At 34.4% G+C, this 16,959-nt stretch overlaps 2 protein-coding genes and 1 pseudogene across 3 annotated transcripts; all 3 read right to left on the reverse strand.

Annotated features, from left to right (window-relative positions):
• Positions 1-4,270: 4,270 nt before the first annotated feature.
• Positions 4,271-5,204, reverse strand: LOC126764439 (putative nuclease HARBI1). Its single transcript, XM_050482128.1, has 3 exons — positions 5,059-5,204; positions 4,863-4,998; positions 4,271-4,809 (listed from the first exon to the last, which is right to left on the reverse strand). The coding sequence occupies exons 1-3, from the start codon at positions 5,062-5,064 to the stop codon at positions 4,397-4,399; spliced, it is 555 nt and encodes a 184-aa protein (XP_050338085.1). The 5' UTR covers positions 5,065-5,204; the 3' UTR covers positions 4,271-4,396.
• Positions 5,205-6,955: 1,751 nt separating this feature from the next.
• Positions 6,956-7,719, reverse strand: LOC126764386 (sex-regulated protein janus-A-like). 2 transcript variants are annotated; one of them, XM_050482084.1, is made up of 4 exons: positions 7,605-7,719; positions 7,389-7,550; positions 7,196-7,320; positions 6,956-7,142 (listed from the first exon to the last, which is right to left on the reverse strand). In XM_050482084.1, the coding sequence occupies exons 1-4, from the start codon at positions 7,651-7,653 to the stop codon at positions 7,050-7,052; spliced, it is 429 nt and encodes a 142-aa protein (XP_050338041.1). In that variant the 5' UTR covers positions 7,654-7,719; the 3' UTR covers positions 6,956-7,049. The 2 variants fall into 2 exon arrangements, with proteins under 2 accessions (XP_050338041.1, XP_050338043.1); XM_050482086.1 differs by having other exon boundaries at positions 7,389-7,539; positions 7,605-7,691.
• A 7,886-nt stretch (positions 7,720-15,605) lies between these two features.
• On the reverse strand, positions 15,606-16,670 carry LOC126751403 (uncharacterized; annotated as a pseudogene).
• Positions 16,671-16,959: the final 289 nt, after the last annotated feature.

Raw genomic sequence — 16,959 nt, forward strand, 5'->3', positions numbered from 1 at the left:
GCATCGAAAAGCCACCAACCAGATCGATCATGTTGTGATAGACGGAAGACACGTCTTCAGCGATCTAGACGTGCGTACGCTCCAAGATCCTAACATCGACTTGGACCACTATCTTGTTGCAGTCAAGATTCGCACCCGCCTCTGTGCAGCAAAAACGCACGTCTACAAACACAAGGAAGGTTCGACGTCGAGAAGCTGCAATCACAACAGACAGCCGAACGATTTTCTACTCGGCTTGCACTTCTGCTCTCTGAGAGCACTCGTCAACAACGGCACTTCAAGCCACAACACGTGCGGGATGGGATGATTTGGATGATACCCAGAATTGAGGAGGCGAGCGAGACGGATTTGCAGACAGAAAAAGAGAGAGTCCGAAATGCGTGAGTATGAAGTATGAAGCTTACCAAGCAGGCCGACAGGGGTAATGCTCGAAAATTCCACGAAAAGATGCGGCTACTAACATAAGGTTTCAAGACTGGGGCATACTCTTGTATAATCCTCAGAGGTGATTTAGTAACCGATGCCCAGAGCATACTAAAATTATGGAGGAAACACTTATCCAGCCTGCTGAATGACAGTGAATGCATAACGCCAGGAGAAGTCGAACCCGATTCCCCAATGGATGTTGATGGAGCAGACGTTCCACTACTCTTCCATGAAAAAGTTCGAATAGCAATCACCCGTTTGAAGAGCAACAAAGCCGAGGGGCCGATGGATGACCGGCCGAGCTATTCAAACACGGCGGCAAAGAACTGATAAGGAGCATGCATCAGCTTCTTCGTAAAATATGGTCGGACGAAAGCATGCCCAACGATTAGAATTTAAGTGTGCTCTGCCCATTCCACAAAAATGGAGACCACACAATCTCCGCCAACTACAGTGGGATAAGCCTCCTTAACATCGCGCATAAGGCTCTATCAAGCCATTGGACCTTTTCAGTGTGGCTTTCATCTTCAATCTTGGAAAAGACCCGTGAAAAGAGAATCGACACACACCACTTCTACGTCGATTTCAAAGCTGCATTTGACGGCACGAAAAGAAGCAGCCTTTTTGCCACGATGTCTGAATTTGGTATCCCCGCAGAACTAATATGGCTGAGTAGACTGACGTTGAGCAACACCAAAAGGTCCGTCAGGATCGGGAAGGACCTCTTCGAGCCGTTCGATACCAAACGAGGTTTCAGACAATGCGACTCCCTATCGTGCGACTTCTTCAATCTGCTGCTTGAGAAAATAATACGAGCTTCAGAACTAAATAGAGAAGGTAATATCTTCTATAGGAGTGTACAGCTGCTGGCGTATGCCGATGATATTGATATCATCGGCCTCAACACCCGCGCCGTTAGTTCTCCTTTCTCCAGACTGGAGAAAGATGCACAGAAAATGGGTCTGGAAGTGAACGAGGGCAAGACGAAATATCTCCTGTCATCAAACAAACGGCTTGGCACTCACTTCACAGTTGACAGTCAGAATTTTGAAGTCGTAGATAATTTCGTCTATTTAGGAACCAGCATTGACACCACCAAAACTATGTCAGCCTAGAAATCCAACGCAGGATAACTCTTGCTAACTGGTGCTACTTCGGACTGAGTAGGCAATTGAGAAGCAAAGTCCTCTCTCGACAAACAAAAACCAAACTCTTTAAGTCACTCATAATTCCCGTCCTGCTATATGGTGCAGAGGCTTGGACGATGTCAACAGCTAATGAGTCGACGTTGCGAGTTTTCGAGAGAAAAGTTCTGCGAAAGATTTATGGTCCTTTGCGCGTTGGCCACGGCGAATATCGCATTCGATGGAACTATGAGCTGTACGAGATATACGACGACATTGACATAGGATGGATGAGGAAAACGAGCATTGCCACATCTTAAACACCAAATATAATATGTAGGATTTTCAACGATTTTTCTTTGTTTGTATATTAAATACAATAATTTTTAAATGTTTACAGTTTAATTAAATGAATTTGAAGTGAACAATGTGCATAAAGTGTGTTAAATGTAGTGAAATACATAGCTTGTTGAAACGTTCGAATTTTGGGAATTTTTGAACTTTAAAGTCGAATATCTCCTAAACTAAGCGTTTGTGGTACCTATAACCCAATATATTTTTTAATCAGGTTTAATAACCTTTTTCCAATGGTACCTTCATATCCCGGCGCCGAAGAAATCGGAATTGTGCCAAATATATTGCGAATTACAAAAAATTAAGGTAGGGTACGTTATAAACTTATAACTTTACTTTAAAGAATAACTGCATTTCTAGTGTAAAAATAGTGTATATTTACCGTGCGATTCTGTACCGTGATACTGTCTCAAATCTCTAAATTTGAGATTTTGAGTTAGAGACAATTTTTGAGACTTGAGACGATTTTGCTATTTTGTAAGTGACAGTCACAAAATCTATTACATTTCATTATTCAGAGATGTTTTTAAACTTGAATGAAAATAAATATGTCGATAACAAATATTAAATTTTTTATAACATAGTCAAAAAACATAATTATCAATAAAAGTAAAAATATATGTTGACCTTGTTTCATAATATTTACGAAACTTATGTAAAATTGATTTATTTTTAACCTTTTCGTGTTTGAGTTGCTTACAAAATAGAAAATAACTACAATCGATTAATATCTGTGATGATCTCTATTCTCTCCTGCTAATTACCAGGTCTCAAGTTTGAGTCAATATTTTGAGACTAACGCTAGAGACTGTTTAGTGAATAGTAACTAGTCACAAATTGAGATTTTACCTCAAAATGTCTCAAATAGAGACTAGAGACTGGTTACAGAATCCCGCTATTAATTTAAATAGTTGTGGTTTATAGCGGGATTCTGTAACCAGTCTCTAGTCTCTATTTGAGACATTTTGAGGCAAAGTCTCAATTTGAGACTAGTTACTATTCACTAAACAGTCTCTAGCGTTAGTCTCAAAATATTGAGACCTGGTAGTTAGCAGGTCACAAAACTAAAAAGAACTCTTGTCTGCCATTTTGAATATACTGAATAGAGATCATCATAGATATTAATCGATTGTCGTTTCTTTATATTTTGTAAGCAACTCAAACACGAAAATGTTAAAAATAAATCAATTTTACATAAATTTCGTAAATATTATGAAACAAAGTCAACATATATTTTTATTTTCATTGATAATTATGTTTTTTGACTATGTTATAGAAAATTTAATATTTGTTATCGACATATTTATTTTCATTCAAGTGTAAAAACATCTCTGAATAATGAAATGTAATAGATTTTGTGACTGTCACTTACAGAATAGCAATATCATCTCAAGTCTCAAAAATTGTCTCTAACTTAAAATCTCAAATTTAGAGACTTGAGACTGTCTCAAGTTACAGAATCGCACGGTTAGATTGTGCATTTGTGTGAAATATATAATTTGTGCGTTATATCTACATATGTATATATACTTATATACATGTGTAAATGTAAAAAATGTTAAATCTAAATTGAAACAAATTTTGCGGTTACAATTGTAACTGGGTCGACTTTAGAATACCGTCCCAAGATTTCGGGAATAAAATGGGTATGATAGAGGAGGATCGTCCAGATCAATATTGCAGTCCTTTAGTTGATATTAAATACATAGAATTGAACAATACGTTTAATATTAAATTTTATATTTAGGTATACTTGTAGGTAAAGTTTCAGAAAATTACATAGCTTTAAGTAGGGTAGATATTAAATATACATAAGTATTTTTCCATACCTATAGATGATAAGTTTCTTTTATGCCCCTATTGCGGTTTTCAACCCAACTGCATTTCAGTCGAAGTTTAAAAATTCGGTATTGCCAACTTCAACTCAATCCGTCAAAAAAATTGCGGTTGAAGTATGATCTAACTTCAACTTTTTTTGGTATTGCGGTTTTCAACTCTGTACAAGTGGGGTTGACTAGTATATAAATAAACTTCAACTGCTTAATAGCAGTTGAAGTTCAACATTCGTGCAGTGAAATACAAAAAAATATTAAAGAAAAATGGAGGACGGGTAAAATAACTATTTTAATTAATGTTAAATTAATTTTAATTAATATTTTTTTATAAATTTTTAGAAGAAATAAAGTTGCAACAAAAAACCAATTCGAAAAATTGGTGGAGTTAATGGAGAAGCTTCCAGAAGTAGGAAGAGGAAAGCCACAATTTGGAAACAATAAATTCAAATTGAGGTGCAGCGCCTCAAAATTGGTAAATTAAAATCTTCGCAAAGATTTTAATTTTTTTTGGTTATTTAAGACACAAAGTAATATTTTTTTTATTTTATTTTTAATAATTCTGGAATGAAGTGATATTTTATATTTTTGTACCATAGTTTAAGTTTACCTTAAAAAATGAAGTGATATTGTTATTTAATGAATTTATTTAAATAAAATTTAAATATATGCCTGAATAAATAGCACATTAGAAATAATAAATGAATATTTGAATGAATTATTGCGAATTATTCGAGCCGTATCCTCTTCTTCTCTTTCTATGTCCAAAATATCATTGGTCATTGTAGTATGTGAAGTAGATGGTATTTCTTCCGGAGATTCCACTTGAAAGTGTTGGCAAATATTGTGCAATGCGCAACAAGCATTCACAATTTGCGTAGCCTTTTCGGGAGTGTTATGTAAACCTCGTACAGATAAAAGAAATCGAAATCTACTCTTGAGTACACCAATTGTCCGCTCTACAATATTCCGGGCCTTTGAGTGTGCTGTATTGTAGCGTGCTTGGGGTGAAGAAGCTTCCGCCAAGCGATAAGGCGTCATTAAAAATTTGTGCAGAGGATAGCCAGCGTCGCCTAAGAAATTACATTACTCTAATTATTTATCAATAAATACGATAAAGACTTACCCAAGATCCAAGTGTTATTCTGTATGTTTTTCTGTAAATGCACTTTCAAATCGCTAACATTGAAAACAAAAGAGTCATGATTTGCGCCTGCATGCCTAGCATCCACATACCGAATAGACATTTTATAAACACAAAGCTAAAAATTTTAAGAAATTATACCATTTTGTTTCTAATATAATTCAGATTTTATACATACAATCATCACGTTTAAACTGTAGTAGCCCTTTCTGTTAAGATAAAGATGTTGCACTTCTCTTCTTAGTGAAATTATGCGAACATGAGTTCCGTCGATGCAACCAACTACTCCCGGAAAGCACTTTTTGAAACTTTTGAAGCGTTTTGCTCCTCCTCAGTCATTTGAATTTTAATCCATTGGGCACAAATACGTTGTTCAATTATATTTAGAACCTCTCTAATTACTAAAGATATCGTAGCTTGCGCCAACCCAATGTTAAAATCATTTCCACTGCATTTTTGATAACCACCGTCAGCAAGGAAACGCAGAGTTGCGCATAATTTTAATATAGGAGGTATGGCCGTTCCTCGCACACGTTTGTGGAAATGTTCCTTCATCTCATTCAGTAAAAAACAAAATGCTTCTTTATTTAATCGAAAATAACTTAGGAATCTGCAACAAACATTATTAAAAAGCAATTCAATTGTGAAAAAACTATGGCTTACTTTGCATTTGGAAGCTCCAATGGATTTGAGTGATCACGAAGGCTTTTTCGCATACGTAGCACATTAATTTTGCCCCCAGTATTTTCGTCATTGTAATATAAATTGTCGCGAGCGACAACTGAATTCAATTGTTTAAATATGTCGTTTACAAAATTTTAGCTGTTTCACTATCTGTCAAATTTCCCTTTCTTAGGTTGGCAACGCCAATCATACTTCGACTGAACTTAGTTGAAGTTCGCAATACCGAAAAAGAGTTTGGTTGATCTGAAGTTGAGTTGCCTTAACTTCAATTCGACCAAGTCGGGTTGAAAATCGCAATAGGGGCATTAGTTCCACTCATTCATCAACTTTTTTATGACTTTTCATAGAATGAATTTTGCTGACCTTGTGGAAGAAATGGATTCCGAAGTGGAATGCTCACAACCGTTGAGGTTCCATAGATGTTGTATTGAACACAAAAATGTTGCATTTTTTAATATTTTTTATAGATAAAGTGTTTAAATAAATATGTTATAATCTCGTTTACGCTCCTTCAGAAAATTCTTCAAAAATTGTGGTACTGTCACCATCGTCTGGTGGCAGCTATAATGTATTAATATATAAATATATTTGTATTTGCTTTAAAAAAATACATTTATGTATTTCAGATATAATCCAGAAACTGGATGCCATTGAGACCCTGGTAGCAAAACTCATAAGTGGTGTTGATGACCGTCTCACTGCCATTGAAAAGGCCAAGACAAAGTAAGTAATGCAGTTTTACATTTACAAAATAAAACAAAGGCTAATTTTTATGATTTAATTTTCTAGATGCCGAGGTACAGGAAGTTAGTGGCCTTCGACCGCGCAGATCCAACACCGAGATTTATCTGAAAGAGTTTGCGTTGCTCTTCATACGATGAATATTTTATTGACGGTATAATCCTTCTTTTTTATTTATTTTTATTCGTTTAAAGGGTAAATTTTATAATAGCATCCCCGAATTAGTGAAGTGTTAGTGGATATAAAAGTTACAAATATAAGTGTAAAATGCATTATAAATCGGAGAAACACTCATTTTAAATAGTTGATTTTTTGAACTTTAAATGCAAATATCTCAAAAACCATAAGTCAGCGGCAACTATATATATATATTCTTGATCTGGAGGACCTCCCTATCCGTACATACCCATTTTAACCCCAAAATAGGGGGATGCTATTATAAATCATAGCCCGTTTAAATATGGTAACATTTATTTTTTGCTTGCTTGCAACTATTTTCTTATTGTATGAATAACTGGATTCCAAAAGAAGTTAAATATGGAATTAGAGTTAGTTTTGCACTATTTAATATTGAACCGTTTTAACTTCAATTAAACTGAGGGAAGTTCCAAACAGTAATAAGGTTAATAACCAATTAAAACGTGTTCAAATATATGTATATCCATTAATCCATTTACATTTTCTTGGAAATAATAAAACATTTATTTTCAAATCTCAATATAACTGTCTGAAATCTAAACTGAATTAATAACCCTCGTCGGATATTTCAATGCTATATAGTGGAAATTTATTCAGCAATATTCTCCTAGTTTCCGCGTGGTCCGCCTTTCCAAAGCCCTAGAAATTAATAATTTTTATTAAATATATTTTACTTATAGAATTGTTACAACCTGGGAGTAGCCATACACCTTTATTAATTTCAAATTCGGACTATGCTCAATGCGACCACCGCCAAGACATTCTGTTTCTAATCCTAATCCTTTACAGGATTCGCTAGCTCGGTCGTAGATATCGGCTTAACAAAGAATCAACATACACAATTGCTTTATCCATACATAAAAGCCGAAGTATTTCAAATCTTACAATGCCACTGACAGTCCGCATATCCCCTTACAATATTTTTATTTATAGAATCATCATTTCCGAACACTTTTATTAATACATATTTAAAAACTCCTTCCTCAATATCTACACTTGGAACTGCTTCTAATTTAGCGCCAGCCATTTTAGAAAACTTTTGAAAATCTTTAATAAATTAAAGAGTTATAGAATACAATTGGAATTCAAAAAAAAACTTACTCAATCTAATCGCCAAACTATACATTCCGAATTGGGAATGATAGTTCATATTCACGATTTTAAGTCAATACGACAATCTATATAACGGGGCATCTCGACAGGATAAAATTTATGTTATACTAACTGTATTGCCGTACCTATTGCCTGTGGAGACTCCCTATTGCTTATGGAAAGCAATATATGTAATACTAATTAGTATGCCATATATTGAAAGCAATAAGCTGTCACTTCAGCAGTTTGACAGCCCAGTTTTCATTAATATGAAAATTTCGAAGAGGCAACTTATCCCATTTAAACATACACCGACAGCATTTTCATTTCGGTAATATTAAATTTAGTAGAGCAAGTATTAAGACGGTTGCGTTATATTTAGAGGTTTCACAAGTCTCATAAAGTTATAAGTTATAACGATTCGAAAACATACATTGAGAATTGTAATACTATGTTCGGACCGACAACGAAAACATGTTTTCGTGGGGAAAACTGGTTTTCGCACGAAAACTTGTGTTTTCGTCCATGTCAAAGCTGTCAAACGAAAACACAGTTTTCGCTGAAAACTACTTGAAAACTTACATTCCACTCATAATCGGTACCTGCTCTAGTTTAATCGATGTTTTTGGAAGACATATTTTGCCGGCCCTAAATTGTCACTTGATATTTGTTTACATTCCATATACAAAAACAGCTGTCGCTTGATATTCTCATATTAGGGGGATTCTTTTGCTCTTGCAAAACCTTGCACGGTGCAGAACTTGTAGGATTTTCCTCTTGGTGCAACGGCACAACAACAAACACACGCAGAAAATTATTTGCAATGGCTATAAATATGTCAGACCAAACCCAAGTTTATTTTCGTGCCGTCATATTACTAGATTCTGCAATGGGTGCTCTCTTGGCCTTGCATATTTCGGTATAGGATTTTTGCATTTTGTAACATCTTGCAAGAGCAAGAGAATGCCGCTATTGATAGTTGTCAGTGAAAACTCATCGAAAATACACATTGTCGGCCCGAACGACTTAGATTCCACAACATACAAATGTGTTTTCAAAATGTTTTCAATGTCGGTCCGAACATATGTAGTATAAATATGTAAACTCATTTTTGTATGAAATCCAGCAACAATTTTTTTTAAACAAGTGTAAAAATTTATAATTTTACGATTTTACGATGCTTTACGATGGGTTGTGAGTATCCCAATTATAAAAATAAAGGACATTTTCAAAATAAGAGTTTTCCAAAAAATTAACATTTAGTTTAATATTGTTAATTTACAGAAAAATTATGCAAAATGGCTTGGGAATGAGCGAAATCTGAAATTTAATAAACATATACATGCATAAATCAAAATATCATTGCTCATTTTAAATTTATTATTTTAATTGGTGTATAAAATTTATGCTACAATTATTGTACAGTAGTCCAAAAATATGAATTCTTATTTTTCCCAGAAATACATTTGTAAAAAAAGGGTCTTTCTAGTTCATTTTATTTCATAGCTTTATAAATCAGAACAGAATTGGAAGTAGCAGCAGCAGCTATATCATCAGAAGCGGCAAATATCAATTGTTAAGTAAGTATGTGAAGAAAGTGTGTGTACTTTGAAATTGGACTGCGCAGTCCAATATAATACGAAAAAATAAATACTTACGTATGTATTTTATGCGTTTAAGGCGGCCTGCACAATCTAATATAATATGTGAAAACAAATGTTTGCTTTATATTTTAAATAATCAGATAATATTAATTTTTTTTTAGATATTATTATAATTTTATACAATTAATTTTTCTTTTTCGTTTAGATATTACAAATTCAATGTAATTATTATTTATTTTCAGGTATTAATAACCTTTATTTTATTTCTTTTATAATATTTTTCCACTCCTTCATTTTCAGGTGTTAATAATTCTTTTCTTTAATTAATCTTTTTTCAGATATCAAATATTTTTGTATAAAATATATTTTTATTTATGAAATGTTAGTGTCAATATATTTAATTACAATTTTATGTAAATATTTATTAAAAATAATAAAATTAATAATTTAAAAATTAAAAAGTTTTCTCTGAAATTTTAATAAATTTTTAAAGTAGGAATCAAAAAATGCAACCCTGCATCAGCTGTTTAAAATGCAACCCTGCGTCAGCTATTTAAAAAAGAGAAAATGCAACCCTGCATCAGCCGTCGATTGGGGATATTAGAGCAGGACAGATATACTTTTTTATATGGCACTTCTGAATGAGCTCAACAAAGATGTATGATCACATGTATACGTACGTGAGTGGGTAAAATTGTCGCTCGGCCTATGGCAAAGTACACATGATTACCCTATGGATTACCCTCTTCCTTACCCACTGATTATCTGGTTTTTTACCCGCTCATGGTTGGCAGGGTTGTTATCATAATACAGTGGTCACATACAGATTTGGCAACGGGAATGGCAATAGATTTGACAGTTAGTCTATTATTACACGTGTCAACTTTTGTTGCTAATTCTTGGGCGATTCTCTTTTGATGTCGCCCATTACATTCACACGAGCAACTTGTGTTGCGCAACTCTTCTCGAGTTTTTTCTCATTCTCTTTCACTTTACTTAAACCCGTTGTCTACTCATTACTTTAACCCATTGTCGTTTCTTTTTCCTTATAGGTATTTGGGCCATTCTATCACATATATTAATCAGTTCTGTCAATTAAGAAATACATTTTATTTATAATTCAAAATTAAAACAAAGATCATATAACAGACCTTCACAAATATAACCCTTTTCACTATCGTCTGAATCAATTTGTATGGCTTCCTCCATACATTTCACAATATCTTTAATTAATTAGATTTTTTCGTCATACTCAATTTTCTAAAATATTTATATCATATTATGTATATTTGTATACATATTTGCAAATTACTTAACAAAAGATGAAATTAAATTCTTTAAATATGTATATTCAAAATATTAATTTCAAAAAAATATACGCAAATGCAACTATGTACTACGAAAGAAAGAACACGAATGCCGAAAACTGTTACGAATAAGAACACAAAGCGTGTTGCTGAACACTGGAAACTCGGCGCGATTCTCCCCTCCTCGTCGCCCCCTCGTCCATAAACCAAGAATTGCCGCAACAAAAGTTGCCGCGTGTAATATTACACTTAGTATGCCATCTGCTTTACGGGGCATCTCGACAGGCAAAAATTTATGGCATACTAACTGTCAAATCTATTGCCATTGCCGTTGCCAAATCTGTATGTGGGTATTTTTTATCATAATAAAATCATTTGCGAAAAGGCGTCGGACTGATGTAGCGCATGTTTTGAGCTCCTGAACCAGGGGCGAACGCAGGAGGGGGGGCGGGGGGTTTGGGGTGTTAAAACCCCCCCAAACTAATTGAGTTTTTAAATAATAGAATTTAATTCTACATAGTCATTTGAAAAATTGTAATTTGTTGGTTTCAAAGCAATCTTTCTGCCGACGATGTATGAATATGTAAAATAAATGAATACATTAGTCACTAACAGCGTTGCCGTTTTGATACAATAGTATCTTTTTTGATACTTTTTTTTTCTAAATTTTGTGATTTGATACTTTTTTGTTCACAAACGGCCTATTTTGATACTTTTCTGCTGATAGAATTTAATTTTTTGAAACTATGAAAATGTTAAACTAAAAACAAACCTATTGTATCTGGATAGTATTAAAAAGTTGTGGGAATGTAGGCCAATTAAAAAACCAAGAAAAATATAAACTGAACAGAGATATTTTTTTAATTTACTTCAAAGTAATGAGTAAATGCCTTATAACTCTGTGGCTGCTAAACTGGATTTGTTTAGATTTAAAGGGAATTGTGAGTCGAAAATGGACTTCTTTTGAAAATTAGTTCTGAACTGAAAAGTCACCAATAAGGTTTCTATTACTTTTTTTTAGAGTTTATTTTTAATCATAATAAAGGAAAAATAAAAACTCATTTATTATGACTTTTAGTTTTCGTTCCATGAGCAAACTGTTGTGAAATAAATTTAAATTAAAAAAAATTATGCTATTTGCAAAAAAATACTTGTGTGTCTTAACTAAAATGTCTATATTTTTAATAAAAACCACCAGAAAAAACTGGTCTGAATTAGATACACAACTTTACTTATTATTTGTTTTTCAAATGAAAATCTTTAAAACAACGGTTGTGCTTTTGATACTTTTTGATACTTTTTTTGCTTCGCAACATATACTTAATTTTTTTTAGCTCGCGGCAAAACTTGGCAATCGTTTAAACTAACTCTGAACATTTTGAATCAGTTAAAACAATAGCCGCAGAATTAGATTCAGAAATCAAAATTCCGCGTTTGGCGAAACGGCAAACTAATCGCGGAAGAATATTACCGCAGATCAATTTATATACCGTTTTTAGATCATTTTTTGGACCAAATCAATGAACGATTTTTAAAACATCGAGAGCTGCTTTCCAAAATTGAAAACATTTTGCCAAATAAATGCATAGATCTTGACGTTATTGCAGAAGATTGTTCGTGTTTTAGAAAAGCAATGGTCCGCTGATGTAGAAGATCCCGATGATTTCGTTGCTGAATTTAGAATGTGGAAAAGGTTAAAAATCTTTTCTTCAGATTATATTTTCTAACTAAAATTTTGAATATATTTTCAGGAACTGGTTAAATCAAACAAAGAGATCCAAAACTTTTTAGACGCGTTGAATTGTTGCGATGCAAAAATTTTCAAAACAGTGCATCGTTTTTAAAGATTGGAACAACAATCCCTATATCTGTCGCTTCAAGTGAACGCTCGTTTTCCTCACTTCGCAGGCTTAAAACATATTTAAGAAATAAAACTGGAGAAGCACGCCTCAACGGAATGGCTCTCTTGAATATCCATAGAGATATAGACGTGAGGGAGGAAGAGATTTTAAATGTTATGGCCCAAAATAAAAGAAGTTTACACTTCAATTTATGAATAAAATAATGAAACAGTGTCTTTTTACCTAAAACCCCCCCCAAATTTTTTTCCTGCCTTCGCCACTGTCTTCACCTATTTAAATTTTTTATGGATGAAAAAAATTTTTGTGAAAAATAAAAAGAGGAGAAATATACTTTTCTATACAAATGTATTTTTTTGGAAAAAAAATATTTCATATATAATTGTAACATGAATTTTATATACCAATTCAAATAATAAATTTAATATGAGCAATGATATTTTTATTTATGCTTGTATAAGTTTATTAAATTTAAGACTTCGCTAAATCCCCAGTCCGGCACGATTCCGATTACTTTGGCGGAGGGGTAAAAAAACCGAATTTCCGTATAAATGGGGTATGTACGGATAGGAGAGCTTCTCCAGAGGAGGAATATCCAAAAATAATGTAAAAATAACTTTTATTTTTTAAAATATTCACGATTGAAAGTTCAAAAATTTGCACTAAGAAAACATGTTATTTCTCTATGTTTCACAAAATTTTTCACATTTTTTACTTTGTATATTTAAATACACACTCTAAGCTTTGAAATAAGCTTACATTTCACTTTTATTTTTCTATATTTTACCTAAATTTATTAATTTAAAAATCACTTAGCACACTCATCGTTGAAAAGGTTAGATTGTTTACAATTATGAGGAAAGCGAGCCTTGCCACATCTTAAACAGTAAATATGTAGGATTTTTAACAATTTTTCTTTGTTTGTTTTATCGCGTGATTCTCTTTTCTTTATTAACTATAAAAAAAATACTTTCTACATATGTATATGTGTAATACGTAATTTATGTGACTGAAATACTTTCGCGAAGTACTCCTTTTTGCGTTGGAGGCCTTCGGCCGCGTTCTAAAAAAATAACCCTGGCCGAGCGAATACCCGGGGTGACTGAAGTACTTTTGCGTAGTACTCCTTTCTGCGTTAAAAATAAAAAAAATATATTGACTTTTTGTTATAAAGTGGTGAAAGTGGTTAATAATAATAAAAAAATAACCTGGTGAAGTACTTTTGCGAATCGGCCGCGCTCTAAAAAAACTCTGGCCGAGCGGGGTGACTGAAGTACTTTTGCGTAGTACTCCTTTCTGCGTTGGCGGCCTTCGGCCGCGCTCTAAAAAAATAACTCTGGCCGAGCGAATACCCGGGGTGACTGAAGTACTTTCGCGTAGTACTCCTTTCTGCGTTAAAAATAAAAAAAATATATTGACTTTTTGTTATAAAGTGGTGAAAGTGGTTAATAATAATAAAAAAATAACCCTGGTCGAGCGAATACCCGGGGTGACTGAAGTACTATCGCGTAGTACTCCTTTCTGCGTTGGAGGCCTTCGGCCGCGTTCTAAAAAAATAACCCTGGCCGAGCGAATACCCGGGGTGACTGAAGTACTTTTGCGTAGTACTCCTTTCTGCGTTGGCGGCCTTCGGCCGCGCTCTAAAAAAATAACTCTGGCCGAGCGAATACCCGGGGTGACTGAAGTACTTTCGCGTAGTACTTCCTTCTGCGTTGGCGGCCTTCGGCCGCGCTCTAAAGAAATAACTCTGGCGAAGCGAATACCCGGGGTGACTGAAGTACTTTCGCGTAGTACTCCTTTCTGCGTTAAAAATAAAAAAAATATATTGACTTTTTGTTATAAAGTGGTGAAAGTGGTTATATTCTTTGGTTATTATGCACTCATATTCAAACAAAATTTAAGTTTTCGTTATAAAATTGATACATTTTGATTATTATTTCTGTCAGCGATTTCCATTTATTTTTTATGATACATTGGATTGTATATTAGATGACGATATATGTATATATATATATATATATATTATATTTAATAACCAAAAAATATAACTACTTTATATAAAAACTCAAATTTTGTTTCAATATGAGTGCATGATAACCAAAAAATATAACCACTTATACATATGTATGTATATATAATATTGTTATATAATATTACTAATTCATGTATATAATATTACTTATTTGCTTAATAAATTTAAAAAAGAAAATATCCATATGCATGAATAAAGGAATTTTTGCGAAAAAGAGGAATTTCAGCGAATTGCCTTGTCATCACATGGCAGCGCTCCATTTCTTCGTAATTTTTGGTAAACAAATGAGGTTCAAACGAGTGTAAAATGTAATTTTTAAAATAAAGATTTTTTAAATAAAAAACCTGCTAAAAGTATAAAATGTGGATTTATTTATAAGATTATAGTGTAATTTAAATAATTTAAAGAGAAAAATGTGAATAAAGTGGGTTTAACGTGGTGAAATAGCTTCTTGAAATGTTCGAATTTTGCGAATTTTTGAACTTTAAGGTCGAATATCTCGTAAACTTAGCGTTTGCGGTACCTATAACCCTATATATTTTTTAATCAGGACGACTTCCTCTTTCCAACTTTACCTTCAAATCGCGGCGCCAAAGAAATCGGAATTGTGCCCCCAGTCCATTTTGTATAATCTTTCTGCAGATTAACATTATTAATCTTGTTGGAAAAATGTATTAAATTATTTTGAAAATGTACTTCATTTTTATAATTTAACACAACCGTAGCTGTTGTTGTTTTAACGGTATATCAACCCCCGTTAGGATGGTGAGGGTTAACCAGGTTGTCGTCGACGGCATTTATCGTGAGGCCCAGGAAACATGCTGTTTCGATGGGGTCCGAGTAAAGGAAAAGGGGTGTTAGATGAGTGGGATTGGGAGGGCATGCAAAGAGGTGACCAGTGTCATGTGGAGACTCAATGCCGGACATATATCGGATATGTCGGGGTCTATTCTGGACAAGTAGGAGCTTAACCTGCTACAGTATCCAGAAAGAAGCTGGGTCGCTCGCGTTTCTCACGGCAACCCGAGATCTTCGTCTGCGATGGGTGGTGATTTGACTCCAAGAACGCCATTCACTGGAAGGGAGTCGGTGAACGTGTTGATAGCTCCACTGCGAATGGCGGTCAGTACATGTAGGTAGTTTCGGAAAGTCCTATTGATGTTCCCAGGAGGCGGATCCGCTCCAAGCAGGTAGCTGCAAGGGTGATTTCTACGAAAACATCCTATCAGGAACTGCTTGGAGAGGAGTTCATTATGCTCCTTAACTGGGGGCATAAGCGTCTCACTATGTAGGAGTTCGATGGGAGATATCAAGAGGCATCCTGTCATTGTCCGAAGTGCAGTGTTCTGGCAGGTCCTCATCTGCATACCACTGCATCCAGGCAACCATATTGGTGCGGCGTAATTGAGGACCGGCCGGACTATTGCCTTGTATGTTGCCAACAACGTTTCTTTGTCTTTTTCCCATGTGCTGCCGGCTATCGACTTGATGATTTTGTTGCGTCTCTGTACCTTGGCGATAATCGCGGTCGTATGGGGAGTGAAGGACGATAGACTATCAAAAGTTACACCTAAAATATTAGGATTGTTGACAGTCGGAATTTGAACGCCATCGACTGCAATATTCAGATCAAGTCTATACTGCTTTGTCTAGTTCGTAAATATGGTCGCTGTGGATTTGGTGGGAGAAAGTGTTAGGTTCCGTGCAGTGAGGAAACGAGAAAGGTCGGAGAGGTAGCTGTTTACTTTTGACCACATGCCATCGATTCCATTGCTCGAAGTCAAAATCGTGCAATAATCAGCCTATGAGGTTAAAGAAACTCCCTCCAGTGGCTGTGGGAGCTTCAAGATGTAGAAGTTAATTAACACAACCGTCTTAATACTCGCTCTACTAAATTTAATACTACAGAAATGAAACTGCCGTCGGAATAAGTGTGTTGCCTCTTCGAAATTTTCATTGAAATGAAAATGATCTGTCAAACTGCTGAAGTGACAGTTCATTCCTTTCAACAGAGAACGTACATTTATAAAGAAGGTTCTTGGTGTGCCGATTGTCAAAATGTTCCACTTTTTGGAGGGGCTGAGTTTTATATTAGTGGATTTCACCACAAAAAATTATTAGCGGATTTCACCAATATTTAACATAACCCCGTCAGAATAGCAGAATTGAGCATTTTCATTGTTAAATGAGAAAATTGATGCTAATTTTAATGTTTACAAATGTACGCTTACAGATTCGCGTATTTGCAATGCGCATACGACTATAGTTATCATTTATAGATATTCAGGGGTGTTGTGGAATCCAAGACAGAATTGCTTAGTTGTCAGAATTGCAAACCAATTCTGATATTCAATGCTGTCACAGAATCTGATTGGATTTTCGTCTTTTCGAACATACGCAAAGCCAATATTCGAATCAGCTGTTTACTTCTTCTTCTTAATTGACGTAGACACCGCTTACGCGATTATAGCCGAGTTAACAACAGCGCGCCAGTCGTTTCTTCTTTTCGCTACGTGGCGCCAATTGGATATTCCAAGCGAAGTCAGGTCCTTCTCCACTTGG

The sequence above is a fragment of the Bactrocera neohumeralis genome, chromosome 2, assembly GCF_024586455.1.
Source record: "Bactrocera neohumeralis isolate Rockhampton chromosome 2, APGP_CSIRO_Bneo_wtdbg2-racon-allhic-juicebox.fasta_v2, whole genome shotgun sequence".
Classification (NCBI taxonomy): domain Eukaryota; kingdom Metazoa; phylum Arthropoda; class Insecta; order Diptera; family Tephritidae; genus Bactrocera; species Bactrocera neohumeralis.

Bases quoted from the DNA above. Each gene is read 5' to 3' on its own strand.
- LOC126764386 (XM_050482084.1), bottom strand. From the start codon at position 7,653: ATGAACTATCATTCCCAATTCGGAATGTATAGTTTGGCGATTAGATTG. The intron at 7,321-7,388 runs GTAAGATTTGAA...TTCTTTGTTAAG, and splicing joins TGCGGACTGTCAGTGGCATT to CCGATATCTACGACCGAGCT. The intron at 7,143-7,195 runs GTTGTAACAATT...ATTAATTTCTAG, and splicing joins AGGTGTATGGCTACTCCCAG to GGCTTTGGAAAGGCGGACCA.
- LOC126764439 (XM_050482128.1), bottom strand. The intron at 4,810-4,862 runs GTAAGTCTTTAT...GTAATTTCTTAG, and splicing joins GAATAACACTTGGATCTTGG to GCGACGCTGGCTATCCTCTG.